Source organism: Hibiscus syriacus, unplaced genomic scaffold (assembly GCF_006381635.1).
Source record: "Hibiscus syriacus cultivar Baekdansim isolate YM2019G1 unplaced genomic scaffold, ASM638163v2 tig00110457_pilon, whole genome shotgun sequence".
NCBI lineage: Eukaryota > Viridiplantae > Streptophyta > Magnoliopsida > Malvales > Malvaceae > Hibiscus > Hibiscus syriacus.
The window spans coordinates 1,456,702-1,483,958 of record NW_024062744.1 but is presented as its reverse complement, the minus strand read 5'-3'; the positions used below and the strand labels follow the sequence as shown (position 1 = coordinate 1,483,958).

At 34.3% G+C, this 27,257-nt stretch overlaps 2 protein-coding genes across 2 annotated transcripts; one reads left to right on the top strand and one right to left on the bottom strand.

Moving 5' to 3' along the window:
• Positions 1-7,423: 7,423 nt before the first annotated feature.
• LOC120126297 (purine permease 3-like) lies at positions 7,424-8,643 on the bottom strand. The gene is made up of 2 exons (XM_039144521.1): positions 7,864-8,643; positions 7,424-7,784 (listed from the first exon to the last, which is right to left on the bottom strand). The coding sequence occupies exons 1-2, from the start codon at positions 8,587-8,589 to the stop codon at positions 7,434-7,436; spliced, it is 1,077 nt and encodes a 358-aa protein (XP_039000452.1). The 5' UTR covers positions 8,590-8,643; the 3' UTR covers positions 7,424-7,433.
• A 9,044-nt stretch (positions 8,644-17,687) lies between these two features.
• Positions 17,688-18,398, top strand: LOC120126316 (glyceraldehyde-3-phosphate dehydrogenase, testis-specific-like). Its single transcript, XM_039144538.1, has one exon. The coding sequence runs from the start codon at positions 17,703-17,705 to the stop codon at positions 18,225-18,227; it is 525 nt and encodes a 174-aa protein (XP_039000469.1). The 5' UTR covers positions 17,688-17,702; the 3' UTR covers positions 18,228-18,398.
• Positions 18,399-27,257: the final 8,859 nt, after the last annotated feature.

Below are 27,257 nucleotides of genomic sequence, written 5' to 3'. Positions count from 1 at the left end.
TTGTTCTTACAGTATCGATACTGCATGAGCAGTACCGATACTGTTCACGTGGTACCGATACTAAGGTAAGAGAAATATCGATACTCTCTAGGTAGTATCGATACTACCAGGCGTTTTCCAAATTGTTCAAATTCCATAATGCAAAATAGGTACAAATACTTAAAGGGGTATCGATACTGCTTTACACAGTGGTATCGATACCATGAAGCATAATACCGATACTGGTCAAGCCCAGCGGTCTTTAACGACTAGTTTATTTAAATATTATAAATGTAGCATAGATAATCATTAAAAGAGTGTCGATACTCCATGGGCTGGCAGTTTTATTTTGCAGAAAATTAATCTCCAACGGCTCAAAACCATCTCCAAAGGCTAGAAACGCCCGCAAACTCATTCCAACATATAAAAACAAGTTGAGGACACTTGAAGAGGGGTTACAACATCTATCCAAGCAATTGAGATCAAGAGAAAAACTCTTTCACTCTTATTTTTCCTTTTCTTTTGTATATAAATGTTTTTGAGTTCATTGTAAATCTTTATATTGTTTTCTTGTGAGCTTAATTATCGTAAACACCTACCTTGTGAGGTTTTCTTGTTTACATCTTTTAACCTTTGTAAAAAAGAGTGTTTTTAGTTTAGCCATTGAAAAACTAAGGGTTTTGTAAATGTTACTCTTGTGCCTAGAAAAATAAATAACAAATTAGTAAATTTGTAAGAAAATCTTAAGTGTAGAGCTAAGATAGTGGATGTAGATTTGATTTAGAAATCGAACCATTATAAATCATTATGCAAATTTTCCTATCCTTTCTCCTCCATACCAAAAATTTTAAATTGACCAATTCACCCTCTCTTGATAATTTTCGGTTGTTCAATTGAGCTTTATCAAAATTTCAACACATCTTAACTAAATAAAAATGAAAGTGACCAAATATTATTTAAATACAAGTGATTAATATTGTAGTTTACCCTAAATTTAAATTCTATTATATGTAATTTCGAAAATCGATTTTATGTTGAAGATTATCTTTTCTGCTCAGCCTTGCTTTGTATTTAACATTTCTTGCCACACAAATGTTGTCTGGCCAATAAACATGACGCGAAGCTTTGATTTTATTTTGCACTTCAAAAAAATACAGTTTTAATGACTTTATCGATACATTAAATGTGAATATATACAACAAAAATAATTTTGTATTTATATTGATCGTAAGTTATACACTCGCACTAAATCAAATCATGCCATTATTAAAATAAATAAGTTTTTCAAAAAAATATATATAATTATTCGAACAAAGATATATTTTTAACCTTATTTTTTATAAAAGATGTTAATAAAACATGGAAATTCTAACACCAACATCCTCTCTCGTTTTATACTAATTTAGTAGAAATAAAAATCATTATATAATTGAACTTATCAAGTTGTATCGGTGGTTAAAAAAAGTGTTAATCTTTCTAAAGTTTTGAGTTCAAAAAACTACGTACATACGTGTTGCGAATAATTAAGAAAGATTTTAAATATATTCTTTTATGCCAAAGTTGTTATGTCAATATTAGGAAATGATGATGTTCAAAATAACTCTTATTTGTGTGGTCGTATGTGTTGCGGAAGACGACTATCGGATAGAGCAAAATCGCAACTGATAATTTGAGAAAATAAAAAATAGAGATAAAGAGGACATAAAATTTACGTGGAAAACCCCTAAATAATATAGGATAAAAACCACAGACAACGGTAGAAGAAATTCACTATGAGAAAATAGAAATTCACTATGAGAAAATAGGAATTACAACCTCTCTCGATCTAACAATGAGAAAACAATGATAATTCTCTCTTGATAAAAAGGAGAAAACAACTCTCAAGAAACTCTCTAAATTATCTCTAGTATTGGAAGAAAACTAGAATACTTTGGGATGATTTTGAAGCTAAATGAGCTAGGGTATTTATAGTTGAAGCTTTAAGGACTAATTTGTAAATACCCTAAATTTCAATGGATAAAATTGAGCTTTTATCATTGTCAAAAAGTCAACAAAATCAAGCTTGAATTTTTGGTGCCTACAATTTTTTAAAAATTTAATAATTTTTTTTTCAACTTTCAATCATGCACCGAAAGTGCATTGATTTTCAATAATCTCCCACTTGAAGATTTGATTGGAATAATCATATATTCACACCATTCATTCTACCGTGTACCATCATGTTGCTTACGTCTCTGACAGGCCACAAGAGGATCTATACCAAGTAAATTTATCAGCATTGATTGCCTTCGTCATGAAATCTGCTATGTTGTCTTTGGTATAGATCTTTTGCATATCTACCGTCCCTTCTTCCACCTTTTCACGAATGAAATGGTACTGAACTCGTATGTGCTTTGTCCTTGAATGAAATGTTGGATTCCTTGCTAGATGCAAGGCACTTTGACTGTCACAAAATAGAGAGACATACTCTTGATTGTGCCCAAGCTCCTCCAATAGAATCTTCAACCAAATTGCTTCTTTACTGGCTTGTATAGCTGTTACATATTCTGCTTCTGTTGTGGATGTAGCCACAACTGACTGCAACTTAGAAACCCAACTTACATCTCCATCAGCAACTTTGAACACATATCCTATTGTAGATTTGCTTTTATCCAAATCCCCTGCATAGTCAGAATCTACATACCCATTGATTAGTAAGCTTGATCCTCCGTAACATAATGCAACATTTGAGGTCCCTTTGATGTATTTCAAGATCATCTTTACTGTATTCCAATGCTCTTTGCCTGGATTCGCCATGTACCGACTAACCACTCCCACTGCTTGTGCAATGTCTGGTCTTGTGCATATCATAGCGAACATTAAACTTCCCACTGCCGATGTATACGGTACTCGAGACATCTCCATCATCTCTTCTTCACTGCTAGGACCCATACTGGAGGATAATTTGAAGTTAATAAAAAGAGGGGTAGAAATTGACTTACAATCTTGCATGCTGAATCTTGACAAGATCTTCTTCAAGTAATTCTTTTGTGAAAGCCAAATCTTCCTATTACTTCTGTCTCGGTGAATTTGCATCCCTAGAATCTTGTTTGCTGATCCCAAGTCCTTCATTTCAAATTCCCTAGCCAGTTGTGCCTTCAATTCTTCAATATGATCTTTGTTGGGTCCTGCAACCAACATGTCATCCGCATACAACAACAATATAACAAAATCATTATCACCAGACCTCTTGAAATAAGCACAAGGGTCTTCATTAAGTCTGTTGTATCCAAGGCACATAATGAAGGAATCAAATCTCTTATACCAACACCTCGGCGCCTTTTTTAGACCGTACAAAGATTTGTTCAACCTGCAAACCAAGTTCTTCTTTTCTTTTTCTTCAAAACCTTCAGGCTGGAGCATGTAAATTTCTTCTTCAAGATTTCCATGAAGCACACATTGCCAAGACTACTCGAACTGTTGTTAGTCGAACCACAGGAGAAAAAATTTCATTGAAATCAATACCTTCTTTTTGAGCATATCCTTTGACCACCAGTCTTGCATGATACCTCTCAACTTGATCGTCACCATTTCGCTTGATTCTGAAGACCCATTTGTTACCAATTGGCTTCCTTCCTTGTGGTAGTGGCACAAGGTCCCATGTATTATTTTTATGAAAGGCTTTGATTTCTTCTTACATCGCCATCATCCACAGTGAAGCATCTGAGCTGTTTATTGCCTTCTGGTATGTTGATGGCTCACCGTCCTCTGTTAAAAGGCAGTATGCAATATTACCTTCTATAACATAATCTGAGTGCCAATTGGGACGTCTTCTCACACGATCTGATTGACGAGTTGTTGGAACTTCAGAACTCTCTGGTTCTTGTTCATCGTGTGCTGGTTCTGCTTCAGAAGAATCTCCTTGTTCAAATTCCTTTTCCACATGTATCTATGTAGTCTCTGACTTTTCAGTGCTATCATCGTCTTCTTTTCTTTGTAGTTTATCTTCTATAAAGATAACATCTCTGCTAATGATCACTTTGCAGGCAGTGGGATCCCACAAGCGATACCCCTTTACTCCATCAGCATACCCCAAGAATTTGCATTTCCTGGATTTTGGATCCAACTTTGAAATTTCTTGGGAGTTGTACATCACGTACACAATACTTCCAAATACATGGAGGTTTGAATAATCAGCTGGTTTACCAGTCCACATCTCCATTGCACTTGATAGAGCTCGATTTACCAAATAACAGGCGGTATTGACTGCTTCTGCCCAGAATGATTTTTCTAGGCCCGCATCCGTCAACATTGCTCCTGTTCTTTCTAACAAGGTTCTGTTCATCCGCTCTGCCACTCCATTTTGTTGAGGAGTGTTTGCCACTGTGAACTGTCTTTTGATTCCTTCTTTCCTGCAAAAGTCATCAAATTTTTCGCTTGTGTATTCTCTTCCATTATCTGTTCTGAAACACTTGATCTTGTTTCTAGAATCAAGTTCCACCCACGCTTTGAAGTTTCTGAAAGTTGAAAACACATATGACTTCTTCTTAATAGGGTACACCCAGCATCTCCTGGAGTAGTCATCAATAAATGAGACAAAGTATTTTGCTCCTCCTAGGGATGTAACTGGTGCTTGCCATACATCAGAGTGAACCAATTCTAGAACACTTTTGCCTCTAGAATTTGACGTGTTGAATTTCAACCGGTGCTGCTTACTTGTTATACAATGCTCACAAAAATTAAGTGATACATTTGTTAAGCCTGGAAGTAACTTTTTCTCCACAAGGACTTTCATTCCTTGTTCTGACATGTGTCTAAGTTTCTTATGCCATAACATTGCAGAATCTGAACTACACGAGGCAACAGAGGCTTCTACTTCTAGCAAAGTCTCTCCCTTCAGCATGTACAAGTTTGTAGCTATCTTTTCGCCTTTCAGCACCACAAGCGCTCCACGGAACACCTTCATGATTCCATTCTGTGTTTCAATCTTGCTTGTATTATTATCCAACAATCCGTAGGATAATAAATTTTTCTTCAGGCCTTTCACGTGCCGCATATCTCGAATAACTTTAATTGTTCCATCATACATCTTCAATTTGATGGTTCCCACGCCAACGATCTCTAAGGCATGATCATTGCAACTATACACAGATCATCCAGAGATAGGTTCATAATGATGAAACCATTCTCTTCTTGAGGTCATGTGATATGTTACTCACAAATCAATGAGTCATATATATCTGCATATCTCTTTCTACATTCCACGGTGGTTGACGCTTCACAGCATAGAGCATCTCCATCATCTGAAGTGTTTACGGTATTGCCTTGTGGATTGGAGTTTTTATTTAGACTCCAACAATCCTTCTTCAAGTGACCCTTCTTTCCACAGTTGTAACACTTTAAATTCTTCTTGCTCCTCGACTTCGATCTACCATATTTGTTACTGCTGCTTTGGCCACGTTCTGTTGATCTCCCTCTCATCGTTGTCAACGCTTCTGCTTGTTACAGATTTACTTGTCTGTCTTCCTTGTTCTTGCGCCAATTTTCTTCTTGTAGAACAGCAGCTACAACATCATCGAAGACTAGACTGGTGACATTACTGTTTGTCAAGTTGATGATGAGTTGATCATACGAATCAGGTAGACTTTGAAGTAGAAGTTCAGCATGTTCTTGTTCTCCTATTATACATCTTAAGGATGTAAGCTGAGAAAATAACGTGTTCAGTGTGTTTAAGTGCTCCGTCACTGAAGTAGATTCCGACATCCGGAGAGTGTACAATTTCCTCTTAAGGAAAATTTTATTGTGCAACGATGTGGCCTCGTACAATTTGGTGAGATGATCTCATATTTCCTTAGCTGTCTTCTTCTCCTCGATGCTTGACAATACTTCATCCGCTAATGCTAGATGAAAGTTTGCCATAGCATTTTCGTCCATTTCAATCAATTTGTTGTCATATTTGAAATCCACCGGCCTTTCACTGATAGCTGCTAGACAACCGTCTTTCCTCATGATGACCTTCATCTTCAATTTCCATAATGAGAAATTTCTCCCATTGAATTTTTCAATATCAAATTTCGTTGCCATAGCTTCTTTTACGGATAGCTCCCACTATTTTCACTATCGTGAATAGTTCTCTGGAACCTTCAAAGAATGGGTAATAACTTCTTACTTTCTTATGTTGGAGGATCCATCTTTTGGTGGCAACCACAAAGACAATAAGCAGATATTACACACTCTAATCTGGCTCGGATACCAATTATTGCGGAAGACGACTATCGAATAGAACAAAACGCAACTGATAATTTGAGAAAATAAAAAATAGAGATAAAGAGGACATAAATTTTACGTGAAAACCCCCTAAATAATATAGGGTAAAAACCACTGATAACAGTAGAATAAATTCACTATGAGAAAATAAGAATTACAACCTCTCTCGATCTAACAATGAGAAAACAATGATAATTCTCTCTTGATAAAAAGGAGAAAATAACTCTCAAGAAACTCTCTAAATTCTCTCTAGTATTGGAAGAAAGCTAGAATACTTTGGGATGATTTTGAAGCAAAATGAGCTAGGGTATTTATAGTTGAAGCTTTAAGAATAAATTTATAAATACCCTAAATTTCAATGGCTAAAATTGAGTTTTTACCATTGTCAAAAAATCAACAAAATCAAGCTTGAATTTTCCGTGCCTACAATTTTTGAAAAATTTAATAATTTTTTTTTCAACTTTCAATCATGCACCGAAAGTGCATTGATTTTCAACAGTATGAATATTTTTGAATAAAAACCATAGGATATATCTGATAAAACAATGAAAGGATTCAATGGTGAAGGAATTTTAGAAAATTGCGGTGGACAGACCCAACTTCACATGGTTTTGTGAGAAAAGTGTGGGAACCAATAAGATTAATTAAGAATCGGATTCAAAGATTGCTACGAAATTTTATATATAGAGAAATGACAGAAAAATAAACCTTGAAAAGCTAATTTTGAGATTTGATGAGGTCAATGTTTTGTCTTTTAACTATAATTGGTTGATATATTAATATTTATACATGTTTGTATATGTATCTATCTTTTGGCATCTCAATGTTATTGGCTTCTTGCTTTGGGTCTCCTTTTGATCCGGCTGTTTAGCTGGGTTTTCCTGTCTCTTCTCGTTATATAATAGTTTTTTTTTTTTGGAATAATTTATGATTGATTATAAGTTTTTTTATAATTATTGATAATGTACATATGCTCTGCGTATATGTTTAAAATTTTCCTAATATATATGATCATGCAAACTCCTCACAGCTATTTAACTTTGAAGAGCAACACTCTATTTTACCACTAAAAGTGCGATATTAAATTCGAAAATGAAAAAGAGATTAAGAAATATATGTATTAATTGTTACATCAACATTGAAAAGTAATTTAAAATTTAGCCATGATAAACATGCTTTTTCATACATTTGTGTATTCCATTAAATTTTTAGACGTTTCCTTGTGGATCAGAAACTGAGGCCATCTCCGTTTGAAGGGTTGGTTTGTTCTTCTTGGATTCCTTAATCTCGCCGTAGAAGTAAGAAAGGAAGCCCCAAAGTGAGAGTGCAAGCGCCACTCCCTTCTCCGCATGGAAACTTTCGTTGTAGAAAATGACAGCCAGGACCTCAGTTACTGGCAATAAAACAGCAATTATGATGCCCGATAGCAAAGACGAGGCACAGAAGATTACTCCTATGGCTCCCAGGAAGAAACACTGCCATATTATTGCAGTCCAAATCGCTATTACGTAATAATTTGTTTCCCCGAGCTCGAATTCCCTTGCTTCCCTTGGAATTACCTGCAAAATATAACTCAATATGTGGTGAGTTTAATTTCGATTTTCATTTGAAAGAGAGAAAGAGACGAGAAAAAATGACCTTGAAATCGTCGTTAAGCAGCATGCCAATGGTGCAAACGCCGGTAGCAAACAAACACATCACCATCTGAACCTCCATCACAAGTGCGTAACTGATTTCCTGCTTTGCTTTCTTGTAGGTTAACTCCACCAAGGGCAGAATAAAGCCATACAAAGCCGAAGCTCCGATGGTCATTAGGAACCCCAAAACGTATTCCCTGTTCGATTCGTTCGCGGGACGGTCGCCGCTCGTATGCAGGGCTAGAACGCCTGCTCCGATCGTCAACAGAAACACGGCGTTTATGGAGTAAGAATTGAACTTTTGCTTCACCAAAACAAAAGCAAACCCCGCAGTGAAAGCCAACTGTGAGGCAATGACTAAAGATGAAGTCGAGACCGGAACACGAGCCAACCCATAGGCGTAGAGGTAGTCGTCGAAGCCGGTGAGGATTCCGATGACGGCGGAAGCAAGGAACAAGTAGGGTTCCATGAAGAAAATTTTGCTTTGAGAATCGGGTTGAGTCCTTGAACGGTAAAAATAAGCACAGGCGATTGGGAGAAGGATGATGGGAAAAGCACCAGTCTGGAGCCAGCTGGAGAACCAGACTCGTTTACCGCCATGGATGAAGTAGAGGCGCATCATAAGTGGACCAGCACAGTTGCCTATAGAAAGGATGATGCAGTTTATTATTAGCAGAGCTTTTCTCATAGTGGTAGGTTTTGATTCAGGTTCTTTGTCGACGTCCATGGATTAATTGCAGAGAAAAATATTGAAGCTTCTCTTTTGCGTGTGGCCAAGTTCAGACTATAGTTACAGTAGTATGAAAACTGATTTTATGTCAAAGTGTCATAAATTATTTATAGGGACGTGAAAACAACCCGATTCTAACACCCTAGTCCATCGGATTCAATTCATTTTAATTATGAACAAAATATCACTATTTGACACATTGATTGTATAGTTTTCTCCCCAAATAATGATAATCTATTCTAATGTATTCTTAATTATTTATTGACGGTGAATGAAAGATATTTATAAAGAAAGAATTCAAATTATTATTATTTTAAATAATAACTCATAAAAATAAGGGTAAACTACAAGTTTAATATCCCAACTATCATTTATATTATGTTTTGGCCACCTAACAATTATTTTTTTAAAAATCATACCTAATGACTACCTCTTTGTTTTGATTTCATTTTGGTCACCCATCGTTAAAATATTAATAAAACTGATTATGTGACATTCTTTTAAAAAGATAATGATGATGTGGCATTATCTTATGTCAACACATTTCCATCACAGTTAATTTTTCTAATGGTGAGTGACGAAAATATAACGTTAAGTATGATTTTGAAACAAAAAATAGTTGGGTGACCAAAACAGAATGAAAGTGAAAGTTGAGGTACTATATGTGTAACTTATCCAAAAATAAAAAATAGTAACAAAAAGACACTCCTGCTAAGGAAGTCCAAGCACAATTTAAAAATTCAAAAGGTGTCTTTTATTTGTTTCAAATTGATATTTTCACTTTTCAGCTACCAATATTTTATTTGACTTGGTTGATTCTTGGTAACGTTTAACTTGTAATTGTGTCAACCATCTTTGTAATTGTATTTCAATAACTTTTAGAATAAATGATTAGAAGTTTCAGGTTGAAATCTTTCTCCTTTAGATCGCGGGTTCAATTTTTATTAGAAGCAAAAATTTTCTCCTCCTCCTCTTAATGAAAATTGTTTAAAAAATTATTTTTGTGTATTTATAGAATTAGACTTTTGACAAAATATACTATGATACATATTCTGCATTAAGCGTTATTTTATTTAGCTAATTACTCAGTAATATGAGGTGCTTGACTTAGTTGTTACATGTTTATTTTCAGATTTTTCTAGAAAAACAAAATTTATATAAATTATTAAATAACATCTTAAGATTAATTTTTTATTTAATCTTATTATTATTTAAATATCACTTTTAAAAAATAATTGTAATTAATTTTAAAGTATATTTTGTGTGTATTTCTATTATTATTTTAACACTACAATTTAGCTTTTTTAATTAATATAATTACTATTCACCAACTTTTTTGGGTGTATCATAATCTATTAATAATTAAAATGATTATAACTTTTTGTGTTGAGGACCACTACGTTGCTATATCCTTCTTGTAAGGGCAATCATTTGTCATTTTATTTATGACTTGCTGCCCGCATTCAATTATTACAGAGTACGGATGAGTTATTTAGGGCCTTTTTATTAAAAAATACCCATTTTTTTTATAATATTTTCGATCAGCATTCATTCTCTAAATTTTACCTATTTAGTATCCTTTTTGAAGGAGAGAAAATAAGGCACGTTTTGTGAAATGCGCCATGCACACGTGGAGGGAAGGCGTGTTACAGGGGCACACCTTCTATAGGTTTTGATTGAGTTGGTGCCACAGTGGGAAGGCATGTTCTCGGAAATGTGCCTTCATGGCAAAATGATGACACGTGGGAAGGCTCGTTACAGGAGACGCACCTTCCATTTAATTTACACTTACCTGCTCAAAAATCTCGCCTAAACCTCTTCCCCTCCTCCTATAAATACCCCAATCCGATACTCAAATCACACCTAAAATCACACCACTCCCTCATTCTTCCTTTTAAATCTAGCTTTAAGTAGGTTTTGTCAGAGTTTTTAGAAGGTAAAAATCTTATTTTTTATTTTATTATATCTATTTAGTATTTTATTATTTTATAATATTTTTTGTACTAATTATTTTTATTACTTTTTCTAGTTGTAAAATAGAAGGTAAGATGTTGCGATTGGATGCAAATCATATCTCGAGTCATTTTGCCGATACGATAACAATATTAAATTGTGTTATTTTAATTATTGTATCTGACATATTGCTGCAAACAACCATGAAAATTTTAAGAAGAATGATGAACGCCAATTACTTATACGCATGAGTATATCATATGCCTAATTTCATTTCTCAATCATTTTCATATTTTATGGGATCTTAACACTAAGTACTACATATGACACTTAGGTTATGAACTATTATCTCAAAGGTTTGAGTTCATGCTTCAAGAGTTGCAAGGAAAAAATGAGCAAGGATGCACTATATCAACTACATCAACAAAGAAATATGGACAAATGCATATGATGTTGGATATCGATATGAACATATGACAACCAACTTGGATGAGGCTATCCATTCAACCTTAAACGAGACGCGTCATTTATCAGTAAGGTTTTGGTTAAAACGACGTATTTTCGTTTGGGAGCGCTTTTTGTCAAGCTCAGCGGACAAGCTCTAACTTGGATGCAAAATGACCATGTCTGTCACCAAAGATTAGAAGCAGATCTATAGAAAAAAGTTGTTGGGTCAAATGGAATGTTGGTAACAAACTTTTCTCAAACCCATGAATTATTTCGTGTCACTGAAATGCCACGACCTCTTCAAGGGATTGAATATAACTCTTTCATATTTAATCTACAAGAAAGATGGTGTGACTGTGGGTTTTTTCAAGCTTTGAAGTATCCATGCTCCCATGTCATAGCAGCTTGCTCACATTCTCGTCAAGACTATAAACGTTATGTGGATCCCGTATACCAACTTTCAGAAGTATTCAAGGTATATCAATTTGAGTTCCACCCATAGGTAATGAGAAAGACTCAGATGAGATTCAGACTTGGCTTACAATTGTACGTTCTTATTAAGGGAGGCATGTCGTCCAAAATCCACTCGAATTCATTCTAATACGGATATTCGATAGACGTCGAAAGAAAACAAAGATGTGGGCATTGTAGAAACCTATGACACAATAGGAAAAATGTTCATCTCTTTTATCTTTACTTTACCGTTGAGCACCACTCATGTAATTGTAGCTTATGAAATCTCAGTTTATGTTATTTCATTTTCTTTTATTTTCAATTAATGTCAAATGAGCTTGTTTATTTTAAAAAATGTTGTTTTCTTTTATATATATATTGCAATTTAATGTTTAAGATTCATTATTTATGCTTTAAGGTTTATTTCTCACAATCAAGATTTTAATTTTCATCTAACCCTTAAACCATTAAAAAAACCTAATAAAATTTAAAAAACCCTAAATCATTTAACAATTGTAATCCACTTTAAAAAAAACTAAACCATTAAAAACCTAAAACTACTTAAAAACCCCTAAACCATTTTAACATAAAAATCCTAACCCTGAACCACTTTAACCCAAAAAACCCTAAACCAAAAATATTAAAATGTATATGATGTTAAAAAGTGCATGCCCGACATCCACCGTGGCACCAACTCAGCCATAACCCTTGAAGGCGCTTCCCCTGCAATGCACCTTCTGTCCACAAAACACGCCTTATTCTCTCTTCGTCAGAAAGGATGCTATATCGATAAAATTTGGGGAATGCGTGCTTAAACATTATTATTATAAATTAAGGGTATTTTGAATAAAAAATTGATTTTAGTGGTTAAAAGGATGATTGTTATCTCTAGAAATTTTAAGTTCGAACGCGATATTTTGCAGGGTTGTTTGAGCATTCATTATCGAATAATTAAGAATATTTTGAATAGATCTTAATTGTCGAAATTAAAGGATAATAATAATAATAATAAAATCAGTTTGATCAATGCTATCACTTTTTTGTGTGAAGACATTATTTTTAAGAAGTTATTAAAAGATCATCGACAAATCGTAAATCAGAGTCAGCTATGTGAGAAAACTATACACGAACATAAATCATAAATCTAAATTTAATCCGAGGGTCTAAAGCATAAAAAATTAACATAATAGCAAGTACGCGCCATCTTGATCAGTCGACAGTCGTAATAATTGATACTATATTTTAGTTATCATATGAAATGAAATTAAAAAGAATAATGGAATACAATGTCATTTAATTTTTAAATTTAATAACTTTTTATTTTAATCTTATTTACTTCATATTAATTTTCAAATTTAATCTCTTTTATTAATTTAAATTCATATTATACTGAAAGATTAAAAGTTGGTTTTTATCTTTGCATAAACATAAATAGGCAGTCACAGTCAGGTAGATGGAGAAAAATACTAATTGCAGCACCCAAGATTGACCATTCTAAAATTGTGGAGTGAAGACAATCACTTCCTCCAATAAGTATTAAAGTTATTTTCCCGACCCCACGTGCAGGAAATGTGTTTAGGATTTCGTAATTTAATTGTACACATTATGCTTTATATGTTTTTGTCATGCGATTACTGTTAGTACCAAGATTAGGGATGGGTATAGATCCGAACTCAACGGATTTCGACTCAATCTAACTCGATCAGGTCGGATCGAATTTTTTTAATATGATGTTGGGTCGGGGTTGAGTTTCGGTTTATGGTGAAAAATATTCGGTCTGACCCGACCTAAAAAAATATATAATTTTACCTTATATATTTAGGAATAATTACGATAATACATTTATATATATATATTCAATTAATTCATTGTTTTTATTAAATAAAAATGATATTTTTTTATTATTTCGGGTCGGATTTTTAAGTTATATATCAGGTCGGATTCAGAACGGGTGAAATCTTTTTTGTTCGAGTCGGGTCGGATCTCGAATGGAGGATTCTTTGTTCTTGGGTCGGGTTGGGTGGACCAACAATCCGACCCATACCCATCCCTAACCATGACTTTGGCCTTATCAGTTTTTTTTCTATCGAAATAATCTGATAGTATCCGTTTAATTTTGAAGGATTCTGCATACGGTCCAACACGTTATTCCAATAATCAAGTCTGTTATTGTTACATCCCTAACACATTCTCTTCAATAAAGGTCTCTTCATGATTATATAATGGTAGTTATATTTTTCTGGTGAAATAAGATCAAACTGTCATCTTCGAATCTTTGACAAATAGGTTTATGCTCACATAGAAATGTGTTACATCTAAACAGTATAGAGCTAAGGTTTAGGAAGAACAAGTGTCTACTCTAAAATTTTATTTTTTTTAAATTTGTTATTTATTTTGGTAATTATGTTTACTCTAAAATCTTATTTATATCTACACATGAATAAACATTTTACATTATTAAAGTATGTGGATGTAACTTTAAAAATATTTATGAATCCTCTGCTGAATATAAGATTTTTATCATTATATCCCCCACATGTCAGCCAACCATTTCCCATCACATACAAGATTTTACAAAAATGATGTATATTATTTGTAGACATTGAATTTCATCCGAATCATTTTCAGTTGGTTTTATTTCTATTGGGCCTTGCACTCAATTGCAAGTGTTTAAAATGTCTAGCTTTTATTGTCTAACTAGGCATTTAGGCCTTTTATTTTACATTTTTGAATCATGGACCTGGATTCACGTTTTATGCCTTGGGCCCATCGCAAGTTGTACAATTGTAAATTTATGATTAATCTTATCATGATCTAAGTTTATCAACTCAAAGAACCCATTCAACAGTCTCAATGCGGTAAAAGTGAGTGTTGATTTTCCTAGAAGTTTTGAGTTCGAGCAGTTGCATACACGGGTATGTGCACGTTGACAATAATAAAAAAAAATTAAACATATATTATCTTATAATCACCTCAGACTATTCAAAAAAATTAATTCAAAAGAAAATCTTAAACTCTTTACAGATAATTTTATAAAAATCTATAAATAATTGTACAAGATTGTGATGTAGAAGAAAGAATTTTGGTAACTTGGAAGGTCTTTTATCCCCAAAAATCTCATAAATTAATTCTATATAATGCTACCAAGTTGAGCAAACAAAGGGTGTGAAAGTAGACATGTTGGTATTAAAGGTAGGTTTTTAATGATAATTAAAAAAATTTGTTGGGAGATTTTCCTTGGACGTTTTCAATTGGTTCCTTGGACACGAAACATAAAGTCATGTTCTAACTATCAAAGGGTTCATCCAAGTTGCTTTATAATTTGCATATCCTACTATTGGCTCTGATGTTAGTAAAATAAGAAACGTGATAAAATAACAAAAAATGAATGGATTTATACGATATTTCCATATAGATTTTTTTTATCGTAACAGGAAAATTAGGTTTTACGGATCTAAAATGATTAAAATTTATTAGTACAACATTAAAATTTGATCATTTTAATATATCTATCATTAATTCTTGTATATTTGAAAATGTAAATATTAAATCTATCACCAGGTTATTAGACTAAACCGAAATCCATCGAATCCGAGTCTTATACCCATCTATAAGGAAATATTTGATTTAAAAAAAATAATATTAAATGTGCCTCCAATTTGTAGTACTTGACTTTGAGAGATACTTGAATAACTGGGGAAATGCTTTCTCAAAGATAATAAAAAAAAAGGAAAGAAATAGTATTATCAATGACTAAATTTTTTTAACAAAAATAATAATATAATCACTCCCATAATGTTTAAAAATAAATAAATAAATGAATATAACATTTCACTTTTTATCTCACTTGTAAAATTTTAATATATATATATATATATTAAAATTTTACAAGTGAGATGAAAAATTAATCAATCAAATATATATATATATATATATATATAATTAATCTATCAAATAAGTTTATTTTTTAATCCAAATAAATTATCTTATATTTAAAAAAAAGTAATAAACAAGGTGGTCATTTGAATTTTTTTTAATCATATTTGTGAAGTTAAAAGACTCCACTTTAATTTAATTTACTTTTTAATAGAAGCAATTAGTCTTATTAAAATGTAAAAAATATCTAAAATTGTAATAATAGTTTACATTAACATCGTAAACTAAATACATAATTCGACATTTTCTTATAATATTGAAATAAGAAACTAGTCACTTTAGTTATATACGAACCATACATGGAAAAGATTAAAAACTCAACCAAAAGAGTCAAACGATAAATTGATACGAATAAATATGATTGCATTAGTAAACAAACCACAAAAGCAGATTAAACTATTGAAAGACTACTGAGAACACCAAAATAGAAATGAGCATCGTGAAAAAATTATCCATGAATACAAAATCACGTATCCGAATTTAATTCGAGAGTCCAGAGCAGGGAAGATTAATAGGATTACAATTAAGCGTTATTTTGATCAATCTTGGTGTCATCAAATTCAACCCTAAAAAACATAAATTAAAAAAATCCAACGATCAAGAAAGAAGACGAAAAGAATGCCACAAAATCATAATTATTCTTATTAAAAGAATAAAAAAATAAAGAAAAAAAAGAAAATCGACGATCGACAACCAATATCAAAACTGGTGTCACAACCGACTAAATAAAATTAAAGAAAAGAAAATTATCTGATCTACAGAGAGTGGCACAAACTCTAACAAGAAAAGCGAGAGGCCACTTTAATTTATTAATTAATTAATAATTATATAAATTTTGATACATTAGTAATTTGTATCATGTTTATTTCATATACTATCGTATTTGATATAGATTTTAACATGCACAGGTAGCTATAAGAAACTATAAATAAACTGTTGATTATATTTATTTATAGAACCAGTTGGTACTTAGTATAATTCAATTTGAAATAACTTTTTGAGAGAATTAATCTAAATTTATTCAATAAATTTAAATGCATTCATACGCATATATGCATAATTTTATGACAAGAGGAATTGAGATTTTACTGTGAATGATTATTGTTTAATATTTACAGCTGAATGCCCTTTTACAACAACTCAAATTATCAATGGACCTCGCCACAGGATGGTACTAAAACTGTGAGTTGAGTTTCATGTATTATTGATGGAGAATTATTTCACGTAATAAAACGGGATTTTATTAATTTATGTGTTTTATTTATAATTTAAAGTTGGCAAAAGGGTAACTTTTGCCTATGTAGTAAACCTAGTTTATCACTTTCGTCCCTATCATATTTTCGCATCGATTTAACCCTCGAAGTTTCTCTATTTCATCATTCTATACCCTACCTTAAAACCCTAAACTATGAATCTTAAACCATAACTCCATTACCTCTAAACCATAACCCTTGAACCCTAAACATTAGCTTATGACTTATAATTTAGAGTTTTAAGTTGGGGGAGGTATAGAATGATGCAATTAAAAAATTGTGAGAGCTAAATTGATGCGAAAATACGATAGGAGAGAAAATGATAAATTGAGTCTACTACAGGGGTACATGTGGCCCTTAAGCCTTTAAAATTTCAAATTATTTAAACTTTTCATATAACATTCAAATAATGAATATACAAAATTCATTAATGTTCTCCTTAAAGGTCTCATATATATGTTCATTGTTAGATGATTAAAAAATTACAAATAAATAATATTTTATAATCATCTCTTATTAATAAAAAATTATTCATACATACATTATAAGCATTATTTATTTCATCAAAGAATCAATACAGCAATTAATCAACACGCAAACAACATCATCTAATAGTGACCCATTTGAGCCTCACTCTCTCTATCTTCATCTATTTCGTTTGGAGGAGGTGACAAACAATAATATATAAATTCTATAGGATAGAATGTTCAATGATCAATATAATTTGAAGCAATTTCTATATATTATGTAAGTTGGATTTTATCAAAAAAATAATATGATCAATACACAGCAAACAAGTAATTAAATTCAAACTCAATTGAATAAATTGATTTAAATAATAATCTTTAAAAAATAATTATCATAATCCTATATGTAAACTCAATTTCAGATTAATGCGACCAAAAAAAACTAATACTTGAGCAACAAATTTGACCACGTGTGTGCTGTTGTTCAAGACTGAATATATACATACTTAAATCAAAAGTCAAATAACTTCAGTACTATAAATACTACACGCCGTCGTAGCCATTTTATCCAACTCTTTCTCTCATCAATTTTCCCTATACAATGTCCGGCCACCCCTATTACTCCCCACCACCACCACCACCACCGTCACCACCCACCAACTGCACACCGCAGCCACCTCCACCGCCACCCAAATGTAACCCATGTCCTTGCGTATACATATGCGAATTCACTCAACTTCCACCACCACCCAATAACGTAACACCGGCTTGGGCCCCAATACCACCACCACCACTACCACCATCACCTTCACCAGACCACACTGTTATTTTAGCCGTATCCGTCTCACTAGGAGGAGCCTTTTTCATTGCATTCCTAGCAGTAGGTCTCTTTTGCTTGGCCAAGAGGAGGAAGAAGGTGGTGATCATTCCTCCTCCGGTTGAAGCCACCGCCTGCGTCGAGGAACATCAACATATCGAAGAGACCATCACCACCAGCCCATGTGGAGACCAGACTGTGACTGTCACCGTCGATGACGACGTTCGAGTTCATGAAGCTGTTGTTGAACCTCTTGATTACGATAGGCCGTCTTATAGTCACGCTGATGGCCATCTCAAAACTGGTTAACCTGCAAATGACACGCACCTCTTCAAAAGGCTCAGCCCGAGCCTGCTTAAACCGTCGAATAAATATATGCAAGTTTGTAATCTATTTTATTTAGCTGTAGTTTTTATTAAATTCTATGGGTCGTTTCTATAGTTAATGCTTGTATTGTCCGGGTGATTCCTATTGTTGGTCGAGCACTTCGTTTCCCATTGTTGTAATTAAACTCCATTATTATATGTTTGAATTAGGAAAGAAAATTTATTTTTATCGGTATGAGATGGTTATAAGATAGTATTTAAAAAAATCAATTAATAATAAACACACACCATGCAGACTCAGCTGCTTAAATACGAAATTTCTAAAAAAAATAGTATTCAATTTTATCACTGAAATCGATCAACAGATTCATAAAAGAGAAAACTAAATATATTTGATTTGTCGATTTTTATACTAGCTTGATGATGGGATTGAGTTTTGTTAATGTTTATTGGTAGGTCTGTAAATGAACTGAACGTTCAATGAACTGTTCGTGAATCGTTCGGTGAGAAATTTATTTATGTTTATTTATTTATTAAATGAACGAACATAAATAATATTTTGTGTTCATTTAATTGAATGATTGAATAAGAACAAAATATTCGTTCGTTCATTTACGTTCGTGAACGTTGATAATCTGTTCGTTTATATTCGTTCATTTATGTTCGTTCGTTTGTGTTCATTATGCTCATTTATGTTCATTCATTTTTGTTCGTTTATATTCTCTAGACTCGTTTGAAATATAAAGACTTAATAAATGTTGCTTAAACCCATTAATATTTTTAAACTCAATTAATTTTAAACTCAAATAAAATGTACTCAAATCAATTAAAGAAAATATAATTCCTAAATTTATTTGAAAAGAAAAAAAAACTCTTCTCAAATATAAACCCAATTAATTTTATGTTCGCTTGTTTATGTTCGTTCGTTTGTGTTTGTTACGTTCATTCATTTTTGTTCGTTTAACATTTAAATGAATGAACATAAATGAAAATGAACAAGAAATTTCGCTCATTTAGTTGTTCGTGTGTGTTCGTTAATTAGATTAAAGTTAAATGAACGAACATATACATACATTCGTTCATGTTCGCTCGGTTTAGTTACAGGACTAATTGTTGTTTTAACCTCACATAAATTGTTTGGAAAGTAGTCAAGGTCTAAACATAACGAGTATTTAAGAAAAGAGAAAATCGCCTCAGTGACCAAAAAAAAGTTATAATATACGATTTTAACCAACTTTATTTGGATTTGCCAAAATGACCAACAAAATCGCAACGCAAAATAAAAATCGCAACGCGATCCCCAGAATCGCAAATCAGTTTCCAAAATCGCAACGCGATTCTTGAAAATCGCAATGCGATAGTACAAATTCGCATTGCGATTTTCCAAAATCGCAACGCGAATATGAAAATCGCAACGCGAACACATAAATCGCAACGCGTATCCGTAAATCGCAACGTGTATCCGTAAATCGCAACGCGTATGGGTAAATCGCAATGCGTATCCGTATATCGCAACGCGTATCCGTAAATCGCAACGATAATCCGTAAATCGCAACGAGAATCTGTAAATCGCAACGATAATCCGTAAATCGCAACGAGAATCTGTAAATCACAACACTGAAATTTTGGGTATATAACACTGAAATCATAAACTAAATCCCTAAATCGCAACTCATTCCATCTCCATCTATCACTCTCTCCGGCGACATCCGTTCCTATATCCAACGACATCCTTCCCAATCCGGCAACAGGTTTTAGTTTCGCAGCTCGTCTGTTTAGTAAATTAATTTACAACCATGAAATCATCTAATGTTGATCATGTTTGGATAGATTTGTGTTTTGGAGGGTCATGGGATAATGTTCATGGTGTTTTACAATATATGCCTTTACCCATGAATCTTCAACTAAAATTGTCTTTACAAAAGTTAACTTATGAAACTCTAATGCTACGTGTTTCAAATAAATTGAATTTAGAGCCCCTAAGTGGATTTAGGCTATCTTATCAGAGAAATGGTAAAGTTTATTTGTTAACCGACAATGAAGATGTTGAACGATTCATTGCTTACATTAGTGTTTCACAAGATGATGTTACATTGTATGTTGTTGAACCTAGAAGTAGTATTGTTGGGTCAGTAGCGGGTAGTAATCAACTAAGTTTTTCTCAAAACCCACAACCTTTCTCTAATCCAAATCCCAATCAACTTTCAGCACCAAATTCCGGTTTTCGTATTGACCAGTTAGACGATGATGAGCCAACAGAAAAAATTGTGAGTACTAGTCAGTATTCGAAATTTGGTCTTGGTCAATATCCGGACTTTGATATTGGTCAATACACGGATTTTGATGATGTTTCAGAAGAAGAAACAGACCATGCGTGTAATGATATTGATATTGGTCAATACCCGAATTTTGATGATGAAACAGCCGTTGCCGAAGAATGTATTGTTGATGATAATGAGGAGGAAGTTACGACTGTGAATGAACATGTTGAACATCCATTCTGTAATTCATATAATCCTGAAGAAGAAAAAGAAGAAGAAAAAGTCCCCGAAGAAAAGAAAATGCCACGGGCGTATAACTGGAATATGCCAGAATTACTTCAGATACCGGAAGAAGAGTTGATAAAGAAAGCAGTTGATTGTTACACAAAAGTTATTCGTATCAAGAAAGATGATTGTTTTGATACAAAGGAAGACTTGAAGATAGCTTTATATACGAAATGTGTGGAAGATGGCTATCAACTAAAAGTTAACAAATCAAGCAAAGATCGTTTCGAAACAAGGTGTATGATTGACAAAAACTGTACGTGGCGTATGATTGCAAAGAGAATAAAAGATTGCAAAATGTTTCAAGTTAGGACTTTTATTGATAAACATACATGTTCAAGAACCCAAGTTTTTCCTCACCATAGACAGGCAAACAAAAAGGTGTTGGGTGGTTTTCTGGCTGAGTTAATGTTTTTGAATGGCAGGGTATATCGGGGACATGAAATTATGACTGACATGAATGCTCGGTTCAAGATTAGTATATCATATTCTCAAGCTTGGAGAGCCAAATGTTATGCCTTGGAATTGTTGAGGGGGTCGCCAGAAGCATCGTTTGCCCAACTGCCGGCTTATTGTCACAATTTAAAGCTGAAAAATCCTGGGTCGGTAACTCATATCAAAACAGATAGAGATGGACGCTTTGAGTTGCTGTTTATCGCCATTGGTGCTACGGTTAGTAAATCAATATAATTTTGTTGACTCATTTTTGTTAGTTACATGCATTTCACATTTAAATGATTATATTTCTTGTGTATATTATTTTGTAGATTCGTTCGTTTATTACTTGCATGTGCCCAGTTATTATAGTTGACGGAGCACATTTGAAAGGTCAATACCTTGGAGTAAACTTATTAGCAGTAGCCATGGATGCTAACAATGGGATATTGCCAATAGCTTACGGGGTTGGCAAATCTGAAACCTCTGATTCATGGACATGGTTTATGGGGCATCTTAGGGATTGCATAGGTCCTATTAGCAATCTGACAATCATATCCGATAGGGCAAACTCAATTGACAACGCTGTTAGAAGGTGTTTCCCAGATGCTTTTCATGGACTTTGTGGTGTTCATTTGTATAGAAATCTAAAATCAAGGTCTGCTGGTATAAAAAAGCACAAATGGACATACTGGAAGGCTGTAAAAGCTTATCGGGAAGTGGATTTCAATAAGCATATAAATTGTTTAAGACGTGTTTTGCCTCAGTGTGCTCAAACACTAGAAGATGTCAGGTTTGAAAGATGGTCAAGAGTACATCAACTTGGAGCAAGATATGGTTTCATGACGTCTAATAGTGCAGAATCAATCAACGCTCTAAGTCGTCATTCCCGGAAATTACCCATTACTATGTTAATGGAGTTTTTTCGAGCCTCTATTCAACAGTGGTACTACAAGAAAAGAAACCATGCAGGTATTATTTCTTTGAATTCGTAACTTATCATATTTATATTTTACTAAGTATTGTTTATTTAAATTTACAGGAACATTGGAACATCGTGTTACACCATGGACTGAAAAAAAGATAACGAAACGTGTTGTGAAGTCAACGTCATGGAGAGTTGAACCATGTTCAAACACTTTGTTTCAAGTACTGGATAATAACTTAAATGGGCTAGTCGATCTAAATGCAAAGACGTGTAGTTGTATGAAATGGCAAACATCTGGTTATCCGTGTGGCCATGTTATAAAAGTTGCTCTTCATTTAAACCAAGATGATTCAAGCGCATACGCTATGGATTGCTACACTACAGAAGTTTATCGACAGACTTATGCCGAGATTGTCTACCCTATTCCACATCCTTCTGAGTGGGACATGCCAGATGACTTACAAACAGTTTTGCCACCAGCCATGGACAGAAGGCTACCTGGCCGACCAAAAAGTCACGATCGTATACCGTCTAAGGGTGAAGAGAAGAAGAGATCGACATGTAGTCGGTGCAAGGAAAGTGGTCATACAAGGTTGACATGTGGATCACCAGTGCCATCAAAATCATCTTTTCCTCTACCAAAATATGGATCCTCATCAAAATCCAAAGCTCATATGGTGTCAAGCAAAAGGCAATCATCTTTAAAATCCCAATCACAATTGGCTTCACCTTTTGGGACTGTTAACTTAGGTGATTTTTAAATGCAAACGTTGTATTATGTGGATTTTATGTGTGAACTTTTAACATTTTCAGTTGAATCAATGACTCAGGCCAACCATTTTGACTTAACCAACTCTTGTTATTCAGTTGTTATCACTATTAGGCATGCATTTGACTATCGCAACACGGAAATTACAATCGCAACGAGAGAATCGCAATGCGAAATGAAAATCCCAACATGAAAATCGCAATGCGGAAATGAAAATCGCAACGAGAGAATCACAATGCGAAATGAAAATCGCAATGCGAAATGAAAATCGCAACGAGAGAATCGCAATGCGAAATGAAAATCGCAATGCGAAATGAAAATCGCAACGAGAGAATCGCAATGCGAAATGAAAATCGCAATGTGAAATGAAAATCGCAACGAGAGAATCGCAATGCGAAATTATAAACGCATTGCGATTCTCTCGTTGCGATTTTCATTTCGCATTGCGATTCTCTCGTTGCGATTTTCATTTCGCATTGCGATTTTCATTTCGCATTGCGATGGTCATTTTTTCCTTCAACATAATGCAGATTGAAATCAACAAAATCAACCATTACATTTCAATCAATTAAACAAGCACAAATAAGAATTATGTTCGCATCAATTACACAAATCAACTTTTACAAATCATCTTTTACAAATCAATTAAACAATCAAAAAATAAGCAATAATTCTTATTTCCGATCATCTACTATTGAATCAACTTTTACAAATCAATTAAACAATCAATTAAACTATTGAATCAACTTTTGCAGCCATACATCATTTTCACGCAGTTCACTTCTGAGATTAACCTGCAGAAACCAAACATTTGCTCAAACAACACTTTCTACACATCTAAAACCTACAAACAGCAAATTATTGAATTCTAGGTACTTAACCAAACATTTTCAAACCAAAAGTATATAAACTTACCAATTGTTTATGGACATTTTTATAACGCGGATGCAGGTAGGCAGCGTCTCGTATATATCGATTTAGCCATATAATGCCGAAACCACAAGCCTACTGCAGCTCTATCTCTATCGGTGGGAGGTAGATACTTGATGCTTCCCGTCGTCAAACGCTCCAACGCCAAGCATACGAGAGGACCACAATCTCCTCTGGCTCCGCTCGTTTGTTGTGGCGCGGTCTCGTCTCTAATAACTGTAATATTGAGCTTCTTTGGCTTCTTGTTTCCAGAACGAGTCCAATAATTGATCGCATCCAAGAATTTAGCCAAATGAGAGCTCCATCCCTTAATAACATCTCTTAAATCAGCCAATGATATGTAATTTATCATGCTGTCATACACAATTATCTTAAGGGATGGGAGCTGAAGCTCGACGAGAATCCAATGTTTACGTTCCAAAACAGGGATAAACACCTGCAATCATAAGTAATAATTCATTCATTTGCGCACTTATTTCATAAAACCTTTAAACTCAATCTAAAATAAATACTAACCTTATCGACCTCCCACCATGCAAGATAAAGTTTAGCTTGTCCATTGCCCAAATCAAATGATTCATCTCGTGCATTCTTCAAGTGAACGGCGTGAAAAGACGTCGGCATAATTGTATATCGTATATTTTTATTTTTCTTAAGTTTTCTTATTATTAGAAGACGTGTCACCCACGCATCGATATGCTGTTTTACAAAAAAAGACATATATTAGTGACTTACATAAATTTAAAAAAAAAATTAATCAAATTGAAATATAAGAAAAATATAAGACTTACCCCCCCCCATCGAAATAGCCATTGTCTTCGACCCCTAATAATACGCCCCACCAAGACTGATCAAGCAACAAATAGATATCATCGGTGAGCTTGCATATGTCAGTGAAACACCCCTGGCTCCGCTCATGTAGATAAAAATCAACAGCGGTCTTAGCCCAAAGGGTGTTATCCAGAATTGTGTCCGGTAGTTGTTCCCTCTCCTCTTCAGATACCGGTATGGTACTGGCCGGTAACTCATACGAGAGCCAACTTGAATCCATCATGTCCGGCACGTCAGAGGGTTTCTCAAGAAGCCTACATATGACGCCATGTGAATCGGGCTCTTGAATGGTGGGAGGGACCTCTTCAATGATGACAGTGGCCTCTTGAACGGTGGGAGGGGACTCTCGAGGAATGATAGGGGGGGCCTCTTCAACGATAGGAGTGGACTCTTGAGGGATGACAGGCGAGTCGGGCTTCTTCTTGCGGTGTCTTCGCACTATTGGGGTGTACGGAGACTTAATAGCACGTGCACGCTGTCTGATGCGTGAACTCCGTCGTGCAAGCATAACCCGACGTAAAGCATCCACTCTATCGGGCCGCTAAATAATTAAATACAAAAATCAGTAAATAAACAGACATGATATTTAAACAGTGAAAACAAAGACAAATATGTTTCAAACTTGCATTGTATTCACCCAAGTCATTATTCTATCATAGTTCACAAAATGCATCAGATAACAAAGAAAAATATGTTTCAAACTAATACCCTGAAGTTAGTATTTGTCTTTGTTTTGTCTATTGGTTGAAGTAATGCAATCCATTCAAGTTTCAATTTGCAGAAGAAGAAATAGTTTACTTTCGCAACACGAAACTTAAAATCGCAACGCGAAACCAAAATCGCAACGCGAAATGAAAATCGCAACGACAGAATCGCAATGCGAAATGAAAATCGCAACGAAAGAATCGCAACGCGAAATGAAAATCGCAATGCTATTTCAACCAAAAGACAAAACAAAGACAAATACTATTTCACAGTGTTAAAGAATACACAGTTTAGCAGAATTGGCAGCAACCGAACAAATTTACTTTCAACCAAAAGACAAAACAAAGACAAATACTATTTCACAGTGTTAAAGAATACACAGTTTAGCAGAATTGGCAGCAACCGAACAAATTTACTTTCAACTAAAAGACAAAACAAAGACAAATACTATTTCACAGTGTTAAAGAATACACAGTTTAGCAGAATTGGCAGCAACCGAACAAATTTACTTTCAACCAAAAGACAAAACAAAGACAAATACTATTTCACAGTGTTAAAGAATACACAGTTTAGCAGAATTGGCAGCAACCGAATAAATTTACTAAGCAATCTAAGTGAAATGGCTAATCTAAGTGAAATTACGAGTAAATTTATCATTAAGTTAAATATGGAAAATCTTAAACTTACCTCGTTGCGTAGAGTATGAACCTCATTCTGCAACGATACTATCATCTCACGTAGAGCGGCAACCTCACCACGTAAAGTTGACACCTCCACACGCCATGCACCATCGTTATCGCGTAGAGTACCGATCTCCTCACGCAAGGCATTGACCTCATCACGTAACTCCCTTGACTCATCCCGTGGAGGTGGAGGTAGAGAACAGGGAGATAGGAGTCGTGGCATCTTTGCCGGTCGCCTATCATGAGGTGATGGTGGAGAAGAGGCTCGATGATGTGACGGGATAGGTGATGGCTCTCGTTCTAGAGGTGTATAGTCGGGTCGATCGGGTGATGGCTCTAGGTGAGGTGATGGCTCTCGAATTGGAGGAAGTGGATGCTGCTCATCATCCGTGCCATCAAAAAAACTCTGACTAGCTTGCCACCAATCAGTGGCAAGCTCTTCCTCCGTGGGTGTCAGTCTTTGTAATGGAATGTTGGCCTCCTAAAATATAAAAACTCAAACAAAGTTAAACGTCTACTATTAATAACTTGTTTATATTATATGAAAGTATTTGTGTTAACTTACATTATTTATTGTCGCATATGGTATTAAGTCTTCCCAATCCAACAGAGTTTTCCTCTTCCAGGAAATAGCCCTGGGAATATCATTTGACGTTTTTATTGCATATGTACGCATGCTGGGGAAAGCCTCGAATATCCAAATCTACAAACAATATAATAACAAAATTAGTAATTGTTAAATAATTAATTATAATTTTAGAAACATTATAGAAATTCTTACCTTAAAGGCCCAAACAAAGCCTGACAAAGTGTATTTGGACCCATCGCCCCGCAAACTTTTGCGGTCATCAAAGGCAGACGACAACTTAGTCCAGGTAGCTTTCCATATATACGAACCCCACGAAAACAGATTCCATGCATTCAGGTCCTCTACCAATATTATTAGCTCCCGATGAATAGGTTGTCTGGCCTCTCTGCCTAAAAAGCCGGCATACACAAGTAGTAGAAGGCATACTCGGACAACATCGACGTCATCCATCCGTGAAACCACCTTTCTTATTAAACAATTTCTTCAGGTCGTCGACATGTAGGTTCGGCTTCTCCATTGACTCATCCGGAAAAACCCGGGATAACCATGATGGGCGGGCGATATGACGAGTGTACCGGCCTACATCATCGTGTCCGA